The sequence below is a fragment of the Gymnoscopelus microlampas genome (assembly GCF_963454915.1).
Source record: "Gymnoscopelus microlampas genome assembly, chromosome: 3".
NCBI lineage: Eukaryota > Metazoa > Chordata > Actinopteri > Myctophiformes > Myctophidae > Gymnoscopelus > Gymnoscopelus microlampas.
This window is the reverse complement of record NC_139940.1, coordinates 33,658,093-33,670,878: the sequence shown is the minus strand read 5'-3', so window position 1 is coordinate 33,670,878 and position 12,786 is coordinate 33,658,093. Positions and strand designations below refer to the sequence as shown.

At 40.2% G+C, this 12,786-nt stretch overlaps 1 protein-coding gene across 8 annotated transcripts in view; it reads left to right on the top strand.

Moving 5' to 3' along the window:
* rbms3 (RNA binding motif, single stranded interacting protein) overlaps nt 1-12,786 on the top strand; it is a 153,233-nt gene that overhangs the window by 45,439 nt on the left and 95,008 nt on the right. For all 8 annotated transcript variants that reach the window (XM_084052030.1, XM_084052028.1, XM_084052024.1 and 5 more), the window contains exon 3: nt 9,946-10,004. In XM_084052030.1, the coding sequence (XP_083908156.1) occupies nt 9,946-10,004 (59 nt within the window). The remainder of the gene's footprint in view (nt 1-9,945; nt 10,005-12,786) is intronic.

The window sequence follows — 12,786 nt, the reverse complement described above, 5'->3', positions numbered from 1 at the left end:
TAAAGGTATTAAAGTATGCTTTATCTGTTACAGATGATTGTTCAGTTAAGTCAACGTGCAATGCCTGTTAAACTGTGTGCCATTATAGATTATAATGTGTAGGCTACATAATTGATTAAAATAACCAAAAACATAAGTTTATTTTGATTCTCGCATCTTTAACAAATGCAACTATAGAGATCAAGGTATGCCAACCAATATATATTATTGCAGATTGAGAATTACAGATACTGTACATTCTCCTCACCAACAATGAGCACATTTCAAGAGCATGTAGGACTAGAAAATGTAGCCAAAGAAATGTGTTTGTATCAAATGCAGACTATTACACTGAGGTTAAATAAACCTACTCTCTGCTAGTAAATCTGAATTACACATTGTGAATTTCATGGATATAGTTTGAACCCTTTGTATCTCAACATTTGTACTAAAAAGAAGGACTTTAACTGTTTAGCGTATTTATAAACTAAATGCAGACACCATTTGAACCATATAATAAACCTTGAGTATTTTACTGTGCAGTGAACCAAATAACTATATACTGTAAACAGGCTCTGAACAGGGTCGCTCAGTAGTGTACAAAATAAGGAATGCAGCCTGCACAAACACTTGACAGACAAACATCATTTACATCAATGCTTAAAACTTTTCAAGAAAGAAAGAACAAATCACAAACAGTAACTTAACAACCTAAACACCAAATTAAACTCACTTGTGGCAATGGATGCAGTGCCTGGCGATCTGGACCGAAATGACACGAGTTGGGAATCAATAAAACAATGAGAAAACATAGCAGAGCCAATTAATCACGGCAAGCTATATCTCCATAGGGGTGCATATTGATTGGTCACTGCTTAATCGTATCTCTTGCATGTGCAGCTGTTGTTAAAACACTAAATACGCTAAATAATTTGCATCTCTGTACACCATTCTGCTGTTGCCTTAGCTCTGATTGCCTGTACGTCATCATTTCACCAACCTAACATTATAATTATATAATAGTGTTGCTTAATTTTATAATGTGCCGTCATCAACATGGACTGCATCACATTTTAATAAGAATATATCAAACAATCATCACAAAATAAGTATTACCTCTGTTGTTGACATCAAGCAGTCAGTCTGAGTATTTACTGGTTTTAGTAGTACAAAGAACGTGATTGGCCAACTGAATTCCACAATACAGTAGGCGAGCTTTGATTGGTTTATACGTAGCATCGGGTTGTGATCATCAATAGTGAAATAATATAAGTTATATTATTCTGGCGCAACTTTTGTGTTTGGAAACATTTGATAATGTGTTCATAAACAATTAATCTACACAATACAAAAAATTGGGCATAGCTATATATGGGCATATACTGATGACATCAGGGGTCTCCATATATGGGCATAAAAGGGACAAGGAATGACAGATACAGAGATCTCCATATATGGGGACAAAAGACACAGACGGGTACAATGGGTACTCTGACCCTATGACTCAGGCATATCGGTCAGGTTGACGTTTGCGACGTAGGTTGTGAGGCGCAAACCTCTAGTTTCTTAAAGGGCAAGACCACTTTGGTAGAGGTTTGGGTTGTGTAGTTACCTTGCCATGATGTACTGTAACTCCAAAGATGGGCAAGAAATGAAAAATAATTGCTCCATTGATTAGAAATTGATAATTCAAAATATGCTCCTCATTGACTTACATTGTACGGTAAAACAGCTCTCAAAGTCACTCTTTTAGCACATAAACGAATGCAAACAAAGTTGATTCAGACAATATAGAACATCACCAAACCCAGTACTGTTTTTTTTTTTTTATAAAAATGTCAACTTCCTGTTGATTTTGCCTTGATTTTTGAAAACCTGGACTGGATCCGCGGATCCGGATTCAGATCTTCAAATAGTAAAATCAACAGGAAGTTGACATTTTTATTAAAAAATCACACCCAGTGTGAAGTGGGCGGTGTGTGGTCATCACAACATGACTCACTTTAAAAAAAAGGATGAATGACTTTTTTTAAAGGCATTGTAGGGAGTTCAGACATAATCAAAGAAAAAAACTGTTGTCAAACACCGCCCCTCCAGCAGTTCTTTTCCCCGACCACCAGGGGGTGACGCAGGGGGGACTTTTTAAATGAGTCATGCCCAAAATAGGTTGCCTTATGCGGATACAATTCGCGGAAATGCCCGACCCTACGGTTCTCTGAATTTATATTTTTAAATAGGCTCTTTCATGATAAATTGACCACATATATGAAGCTAAACAACTAAATTCTATCCAAACGATTTTTTAAAAGTAAATTATGTGCCTCAAAAAAGAAGTTTGAGAGCGTTTTAAAACCGAAAGTAAAAAGTTGATACGGGCACGGACGCGCACGGACACGCACATGCGTGCGTTCATTTACGACCCGGACATAAACAACATGAACATAAACAGAAGGGAAAATACGGATTTCAGACAGAGGACTGTGTTTCAATGAAGGAAAACACCCCAGCATCATTATATAGTGGCTGATAGAGGGGAGAAAATGCAAAAAATATATATATACATATTTTTTAAATTTAGGCTTAATGTTCCCTACAATCCCTTTAAAGTCCATACTGCTATTCATAGGGCTGCACATGTGTCATGTGTTTCGCTAGCCAATCACAGTCCTGAATTTGCAAAGTCAGCCAATCACATTACAGTTAGTGGTGATGACACTAGCTGTAATGTGATTGGCTGATATGAAAAAAGTATCGATTTGCATTAACAATGGAAGGGTTAGGGGGTACACACATTTTTTGGTCGGTGTCCAAAACTCACTTATAGGGGGCGGCTACACCGCCCCAAAAAACAAACAGTACTGGGTTTGGTGATGTTCTATATTGTCTGAATCAGCTATGTTTGAGTTCATTTATGTGCTAAAAGAGTGACTTTGAGAGCTGTTTTACCGTACAATGTAAGTCAATGAGGAGCATATTTTGAATTATCAATTTCTAATCAATGGAGCAATTATTTTTGATTTCTTTCCCACCTTTGGAGTTACATCATGGCAAGGTAACTACACAACCCAAACCTCTACCAAAGTGGTCTTACCCTTTAAAGGCAGATATCTCTTGAAAAAACTCTTGTGAATTGCAGACAGAGAGCATTTCTTGTTTTGGGTGTGTTGTTGTTGTGTGGTGAATTCTAATAGCAAGGTGAGGACACGTTCAGTTTTCAAATAGGTAAAAGGTGTAGAATGTACTGTAGAACATGCGTATTTTCTCAAACAAAAAGGTGAGAGCAGTCATCCATATAATCTTCAATATCCCTGTAGATTGCTTTTCACATTAGTCCATCTCATGTGGATATTTGTCCTAGCGTGCCACCGTCATCATTAGGGTGTACCCCTACCAATTTTATGGGTGCAACAAGTTAATCAAACTAATCAAAAGTTATAAATTGGCTAATGGGAGTCATGCATCATCACGCTCATGTCGCTATGACTCAGCCATAACCATATAAGGAATTTCCAATACAGCTACTCCCTAATATGGAGTGTGTCTTCTAGCCTCAATGGGTCGTCATGACATCAGGCTCAAACAAATCAGTTAGCTTGCACGCGTTGTGGCCAGAACTCTATATGTGAAGGCTGCTATGCGGCCCAAACCTCTAGTCTAATAAAATCATTGATTAATAATCTATCCCTGTTTAGGTGATATTTTAAAAAATATAGAAAATAGCCGATCTCCAACCTCACAACGCGTCGCATCACCTTGTAGATTTGCTAATTTCACAATTTTTGCATGACACCTTATAGTGCATAAAAGTATAAAACAAACGCGGATGTGTTTAAACGATTCGTTGATACACAAAAATGAAAAAACAAAAACCTTTTCGATTCATTGAAAAAGTAATCGGCATAATGATCACGAACAATTTATCGATGAGCGAATCTTACACCAAGCGTCCTAAATGTACCACCGTTATGACGCTCTCCTGCGTTTTCTAAACCTCTGAACCACTGGAACACTGAACCTCCCCTCTCTTCAGAGGCGAGGCACATAAACTTTATGTCGCAGTGACATCAAGGCATCTTATAAATGTATAATGCATTACAGCTTCATCATGGGAAAAGCCATGAAAAATCTAAATCTCTTTATAGGAGCGTGAAGATGCTAAAGGATATATTTGGGAGTGAGAGCTGGAAACTTCTGAATCGCCACACGACTCTCAATCCCTCTGCTGTGTCTGTCTGTATCTGTTTGAGTCAAACTGGCGCGGGGGGTGGGGGGAATGCTAGAGACAAGACAGCTGTATCCGATCCCCAATTAGGAGATACCACACAGAGACAAACACACACACGCGCGCATGCACTCAAGCATGCACAGATACGTATCTCTATGTACACACACGCAGACACACACATGAGAACGTACAGTATGCTCACACGCATATAATACAGTACATACACCTGGAAAGGAGTTGAAAGAATGTGTGTGTGTGTGTGTGTGTGTGTGTGTGTGTGTGTGTGTGTGTGTGTGTGTGTGTGTGTGTGTGTGTGTGTGTGTGTGTGTGTGTGTGTGTGTGTGTGTGTGTGTGTGTGTGTGTGTGTGTGTGCTTGCGTGCTTGCTTGGGAGTGAATCATGGTTCAGGAGACATCAAATGGTGAGCATCCATAGCTGGCAGCGCTGCGCGAGGGAACGAAAAACACAGATCTGACGCTGCGAGGGCCCTTCGAGGGCTGTCATTAACACTTCACACAGACACACACACACGTATACATCCGCGGTGGGCACCAATTGCGTCTGTGTGCCAAGATCCGGAACGCTGTGTTTTTGTGTTGACATTCCTTCCTGAATCTCGACAGCCTGGAAAATGCTGTCAATAGTGTTACTGTTTTCCTATTCTGTTGTTTCTGAGAGAAAAACAACAACACTACTTGGCTTCCGGCAAGAATTCTAAAGGATTTATGTGCATTGACGAGACACTGAGCAAAGGCTAACGGAATTGTCATAGTGAGAGAGTGCCCCCCACCCTTAAGTTGCCGTGTCTTTCTCTCACACACTCTCTATAGATCTCTATAGATTCTCCTTGCATTATTATTGTTTTGTTTGTTTTTGTGTTACTGTAAAGTCAAAACAGGGAAGGCCAGCTACACCAACATGTTTGCCCATGTGCCCTACATCACACGGCGGCATGTTATGTACACGCCTGCAAATTATGCTAATGTTTCTAAAAGAACATGTGGGCCTACACACCTGCATGATGCTAATGCCCTAAAATAACATGTACACACCTGCATATGATGCTAATGTTCTAAATATCACGTGCTATTAAATATCCTATTTGTAAGTATACTTTACATATTTTTTGATTAATTAACCTGTTTCAATCCTTAGTTTTTTCCTCTTTTCTGTACTGCTCTCACTCTATTATACCACGGAAACTCTCACGTTTTCCTTACCTTTTCAACTAGTCACAGAATATTTATCTTCAGTATGATCGATCCCCCGATCGTTGCTAAACACGGAGGGTTTCTCTCTGCTTCCGTGGGAAAAAAACAAATTTCATTGTGACCCCCGTTTGCTTGTTATAGGCCGTTGAAGATAGCATGTCTCGTAAAAAAATGCAGATGAAATCTAGGGAGGCGAGATACAAAATTGAATAACAAGGAAGTGAATGGTGGAAGAGATCTTGCGATCTTGTGATCTCCTGGATCTGTGACTGACAATGAAATGGTCACTCATGTATTAGCGAACAGTGCCATCTAGCGTAAAACCACTGAAAACTGTAAATGACGTCATTCTCGTCATTGGCAGTCTGCACCTTAGCAAAATATGACCAGAAATCGCATCATTGGCAGTCAAAGAGTTAATAATAATAATGATATCTCTCATATAGCGCTTTATAAGTACCCAAAGATGCTTAAATTGGGGAGAGGAGAAAACAACAACTGTAAAAATGTGATGTGACAATAAAGCTGATTCACGCAGGCATGCACGCACAGATAGGTCGCAAAAGAACTCGACCGCTCATAAGATGCAATGGAAAAAAAGTTGCGTCACTCGCATGTAAAAATGCGAGATAAAACCATTTCATAAAACCTTGAGCTGCAGTTTGCCTCCCAGTGTGGAGGAAGGCTTAGCCTTAGAACATGTTCTTTGTCCTCTCCTTCTTTAAATATGTACTCTCTAGTTTTTTTTATGTTGTTCTCAAAACCCCACCCCCAATTGCTGTGATTAGCTGATGTGGAGGGAGTGCTTGTCCGCAAGCAAGGCCATTAGCTGTTCGGCGGCGCATGCATTTGCATGATTTGCGGTTGACGCGGCTGTGCCTTTAGTAAAGAGCCTCAAACGCAGAATGTTGAGTGAACCAAAAGGAGCGCACCTCAATACAAGGTTTTTGAGTCTCATTGTTTGTATACAAATAATTGGTCTATAATGTGCTGAAATCGAGTCTGATGTGGGAAAAGTTTGATAAAAAAAAGATAAAAGACAAGGAATTCAATTGACATATCGCATGTAGTGTCACAAGGAAAGCCTGTATGTCTGAATTATGTTGAGATATATTGTGCTGTTGGCTTGTGTTTTATTGCAAGTATTCACTTGTGAATACATTGTGATTACTATAATGTAAAAAATATATCATATGAATGTGGTTCAAATCTTACTCTTTCAAAAAGATAAGATAAAATATTGTCTATATTGTTTCTTGGACACAATATAGTATGCTGTATAAAAATACAAAAAACACAATGCATTGTAGACTGACTGTCACCAATCCACAATTACACACTGCCCATCATACAACACACCTATGGACATCAAGCGACACCTGCTGTATGTGTTGCATCACTAACCACTAGTCACTACAAGTCTATGGAAAGTTTTCTTACATATAAAGTATTTGCAAAAGTTTTTAAGAGTGTCTCACGTACAGTATCAGTAGTCTCATAGTCTAGGTCAAGTGCAGTTCAATGATATTTCAACTAGTTCCAGGTCCAGAGAGAGAAAGAGAGAGTGAGAACATTCTGCACCATCCTCACTTTAACACACCTTCACACTCTTCTTTTATTTCATCATTTCTTTCCACACCACCACTCCTCCATCTGCTCTTTCTATTCCTTCTTTCGTCAGTCCTTTTCTGCCACCTCCTCACGACAATGGAGGATCATAGTAACTTTGTGAACTTCACACCAGACAGCCAGTGAAGGAAGACCTCAATGAAGCAGCTTGATGGATGGTGCAGTGTTTTGGCAACTGAGTCCTCTCTTCTCTTCTCTTCTCTTCTCTTCTCTTCTCTTCTCTTCTCTTCTCTTCTCTTCTCTTCTCTTCTCTTCTCTTCTCTTCTCTCCACTCCCCCACCCCTCAGTCCATCTGTGGATTCCTCAGTGTTGTGAAAGAAAGGACAGATGGATTTCTTCTTTAGGGTTGAAGTAAAAACAAGCACTGCTAGCATTTACTTGATTTTTCGGAACATCATGCACACCCACAGTATCCACATCCAATCTCTCTTTCTTTCTCTCTCTCTCTCTCTCTCTCTCTCTCTCTCTCTCTCTCTCTCTCTCTCTTTAACACACAAACACAGAAAAAGCTATGTTTGTGGTTCCCTAAAATCAGAAAACTGTCGACATGTTTTTAGCAGATGATGTTCATTCAAGGTCAGATTACACTACACTCTCTCTTTCCCTTTCTCTTACATTTCTCTCTCTCTCTCTCTCTCTCTCTCTCTCTCTCTCTCTCTCTCTCTCTCTCTCTCTCTCTCTCTGATCACAGATACGTGCACGTACAGTTTTGGATATATTTCAGTTATCTCCAGGGGGAAATAATGTGCCAAAAGACTGATGAAGCATGAGGTCTTTGTCACGCTTACACACTCACACTCACAAAAATACACAGGCTCACACATACAGGTATGCACTATGATTTATACTTAGTTGTGCTCCGGTGTTGCACACCTAAATTAGCCGATCTACGGTAAGCTTGTGAGCTTGTAGATCGGCTTATCTTCGGTGTGCGACACGGCTCACTACCAAGTATAAATCAGGCAATAGGCTCACAAATTGGACAAAAACAGATGCTGTTGTTTGCAGTTTGTGCTACTGATTTAGTGTTTCGATCGTGTGTGTGTGTGTGTGTGTGTGTGTGTGTGTGTGTGTGTGTGTGTGTGTGTGTGTGTGTGTGCGTGCGTGCGCGTGTGCATGCGTGTGTGCGTGCGTGATTAGTCCTGCGTTATTTTTCCCCTGTCTGGAATGCTGGATCGCTCCCCAACTCACAGGTCAAGGACCGTGTTTTGTCTCTAACATGACTTTGGAGCAACATCACCTCAAAACATGGTGTTCTTTTTATTTCTGACTTTATAAAGTTTCCACAAAGTACATTGAAGGGTTAGAAAATATCTGGAACTTGCGGTTCGATTTAACGTCTCTTGCTGCATGCCTGACCACCGTCAAATAATGTGTGATAGCTGCCTTTAAAAGCTTTCTTTCTCTCTTTCTTTCTGACAGGTGGGGGTGGGGGGGTTTATTACAGGATCTGTCTCTCCCAGATAAACAAAAAGGGCTGTATATACTGTACTGTACTTCATGGCTTGTTAAGTGATACCCCATTTCACTAAAACAGGATACACCATACTGTCAGACATGTAATATCATGTAACACCAGGTGAAAAGTCCAGTAGAAAATCAGACTTAAATATTGTGCTTACTGTAGGCCTTTAATTATATTCCTTTCTCCAATTCCAATAGAGAATTGAATGTTTGATCCTATTCATCTTACAGACAGAAACAGAAACAGTGGGCTGGCTCAGACACTCTCCTGATGGTGACACTTAATCTTATCTCTCTTTTATTAAACACCTTTCACTGCATCGGTCTATCTCCCCCTATGACTGCTCTTTATTGTGTTCGCCAGGCCAGACGGCCGAAGGCCTAAGATTATGTTTTTCGAAAAAGGTATTATTTAGTCTCCCTCTCTCTGTCTGTCAGTCAGTCAGTTAGTCAGTCAGTCAGTCGCTCACTCAGACAGACAGACAGTCCGACAGTCAGTCCGACAGTGGGTCAGTCAGTAAGTCAGTGTGTTAAGACTATTAATTAAGATGTGGGATACAGTCAGTGTGCCAGGCTCTGATCCAAGCTGCTCTGCCTCACCACATCACTCACCGTCCTCTACCTCCTTCTGTCTCGCACTTTCTCTGTTTCTCCTGTGATCTGTGTCATACTTCCACTCTGTCTTAGTCTGCCTCATCTCTCTTTCTCTCTCTCTCTCTCTCTCTCTCTCTCTATTTTTTCCCCAGGAGGAGTGATTGAGGAGACTGATAAGAAACTTTATTACCTTGTTCTGAGAACAGACAGAGGAGATTAGTGAGAGGCGGGTGTTTGAGTGGAAGCCTGAAGGGGACAGGGTGAGATATAGAGAGATGGAGAAAGGTCCGAGAAACAGGCAATGAAATTGAGGAAGAGGGAAGGGTTGAATGAACAACAGGAATGAGAGAATGACAGAACAGAAAGAGATAGACGTATAGAGGTTATTCATTTCTTTTATAGGCCCTTTGAGCAGGACTGGACACCATACAGATGTCTGGTTACGATCATCCTTTGTGAGAGAAAGTCACTGTCTGCATTCTGGGCCTGCAGGAGGGATTTCAAATGGTTAAGGAGAGGAAATATGAGTTGCCTGGTGTTAACGTGGAATTTCTCTGAGGCACTATTACTTTCTCCAGCTTTATGAACTTTCTTCTTTCTTTTTTTTCGGAATAATTTGAACTTCAGCTCAAAACCCTCTTGAAGAAATTGTCTCATATTGTGAATTGAGAAAACCGTTTCTAAGAACTGCTTTCATGAATGTGTGGCTTGAATCCTGAAAACCGCTTCATCTGTTTGGCCCAGTTCTGCTGCTGAAACAAGGAGCAGATACCACATTTATCATGCTAGAAAGAATGATTCAAAATCGTAATCTGATTTTTTTTCTCTTTTTTTTTCTCAACAGATATGGGAAGATAGTATCAACAAAGGCCATCCTGGATAAGAACACCAATCAATGCAAAGGTGGGTTGAAAAATGAGCTTTTCCATTGGCCAAATCAGTTCAGTAGTTCCCTTTGGTCACGGTCACCAGAGGCCCACATTGTTATGATAAGAAATGAAATGTGAATTTGCTCTTATGCACACTATTAGTGCGGGGTTGTAAAAAATAACATAATAATTTCTGAAGTTATTCCTTCTGGCCCCTTTATTATATTCAGCATTTCTGTTTAATCTAATTGGGGGAGGGGGGGGGCGGTCAAGTGGGATAAAAGGTTATTTAAACATTAAATGTTGCAGTGCTTCATGAATTAAAGATGCTTATAATTTTTGTTTAGTTTTCATCTAGTTGCATGGTTTACTTGTGTATTTTTTATATGTGATATCATGACATTGATTGGATTGCCATCCATGTAGGCTATCTCTATTTGTTTATTTATTACCTTCCCCGGATACTTCACAGTGATACTTGTACTCTAGCATAAGCAGCTCTTGAAAGCAGTTATCATTGGCTCAATATGTCCACACACTACAAGTGTTTCAATGTGGGTTTCTAATAATCCAAGAGGGAGGCTCTCTCAGCCTCTTTCTGATGAGGGGCCGCTTGATTGTTAGAGTGGCCTGAACAAATCACCAATCAACGTGATTGCAGTGGTTTGCCTTTGAACAGGGGAGCCAAGAACACATGTTGTCTCAAAGGCAGTTCTGCACACATTTACTAACATGGTATTGACAACTTCTCATACCCACAAGAGTTATTTAATTAGAATATTAACCAGTTAAGACCTACAGTTAAGACCTACAGTATATTAAAAAGTAGCAGATCTACCAGTTCACAACAGGTCGCATCGCGATGCCTTGTGAAAAAACCTTCTATTTCTGTGTTTTGTTTTGTTTTTAGTTTCAAATATTTTTTATTGTGAAGCACAGGGTAATATTATGCATTCTTTTCATACAAATGGATTGCTTCCTTTTTGTGTGAAAATCTTGAACATCTTCGCCTTTAATGACATGGCCAAAATATGGATACCAGGGTGAAATTGGTTAAACAGACATAGTAAAATGTTGAAAACAACATGCTTTCATTGACAAAGATTAAAATTAATTAATTATGGAATCATACAAATCCATATTAAAGAATATAACTTAATGCTCCACACACCTTAGAATCAAATGGCACATTGAGCGTAGTCCCCAGTTACAATTACAGACCTTCAACATCGTAGTGCCTTCCCTTCTATCACATACTGTACCTCATGATGTAACTTTCCCCTAAGGATAAAAAAAACGTATGTTTATTATGTTTATATTATCTTTATGTTATGTTATGTTATGTTATCTTAAATGTTACCTTATGTTATCTTATGCTATCTTTTGTTATCTAATCAAATGTGGCATTGAAAGAATGACTGTGGAAATACCTATAGCCTACCACAATAGCATAGCCAGGTAGAAAATGTTATTATAATTTATTGATAATTATAAGTTATGTTTTGCCTACTGGGCCATGATAAAGTGAAGTTGTGACTTTAAAAAAAAACACGTGACACGCCTCAGATCTCTGTTTAACATCAAAACTCTTGACTAAGTATTTCCGAGTATGTCAGTTCCATTATGAATATACTGTATACTCACAGGTAAAACCTAGTGACGGCTTTTAATAAAACATGTTATGCTGCCTCAATCTGTCAGCAGTCATCGTATCTGTAGTCAACAGTGGGAAGAAAAACAAGACATCTTTAATCCAACAGAGTCAACATAACCAAAGCAAGTCGTGGGGAAGTCTTTCCACTGCAGGTGGCACCATGACGCATAGTTTGTGAATAGTAAACAGTGGAGAGACTGTATCAAAATGCAAACCCACGGTCGCAGCTATAAATTCTTGCTTATTATTTAATGCACAGTAGCTGCACCAGCTGCAGCAGCATAAGCGATTTTTATAGTCCTCGGCTGTCGTCAGCACTTTCACTGCTCGCGATGTGGTAGACTTCATGCATCTTTTAGCCAGTTGTTAACTCACAGTGCAGGAGTTTCATTATTGGCCGGCCATTAGAATGCCTTACAACCGGATAAGTGTCGGTTTGATTGCAGAGGCATTCAGTGTGGACAAGATAAGTGCTTAGCGTGACTACGAACTGGCACACAGAGTGCTCCTGGAAGGGAGGGATGGGTGAGAGGAGGAAAGAGGAAGGGGAATTTGGGGAGAGGAAAGGGAGGATGGAGGGTGGGGTGGAAGGGGGTATAAAAATAACCTGGAACTGACAGAATAGGAAGGGAAGCCTTTGAAACTGATGATTTAGCAGACAGCTTCTCTCTGTTCAGGAAGAATTCCTACTCAGAGGGAGGAGAGAGAGAGAGAGAGAGAGAGAGAGAGAGAGAGAGAGAGAGAGAGAGAGAGAGAGAGAGAGAGAGAGAGAGAGAGAGAGAGAGAGAGAGAGAGAGAGAGAGAGAGAGAGAGAGAGAGAGAGAGAGAGAGAGAGAGAGAGAGAGAGAGAGAGAGAGAGAGAGAGAGAGAGAGAGAGAGAGAGAGAGAGAGAGATGAGTATGTGCGTGGGGGGGATTCAAAAGCATGAGGATTTTTGTTTGGTTTCTCTAATAAAGTTACGGTGTGAGTTTCTGTCATTTTTGGCACACAAAGCACAGAACCCTTGGCTGTGTTCTCCATAACAATATAAGGTCCTGAGTCGGCCATTGTAAAAAGCAGTGACAGTGCTCTAGTTAGCAGCGTGGGAGCTGTGAGGGAGGGACAGGGCACAGAGGACAGCATGGAGGGAGGAAGGGAGGAAAGAAGGAAGGAAGGAAGGGGG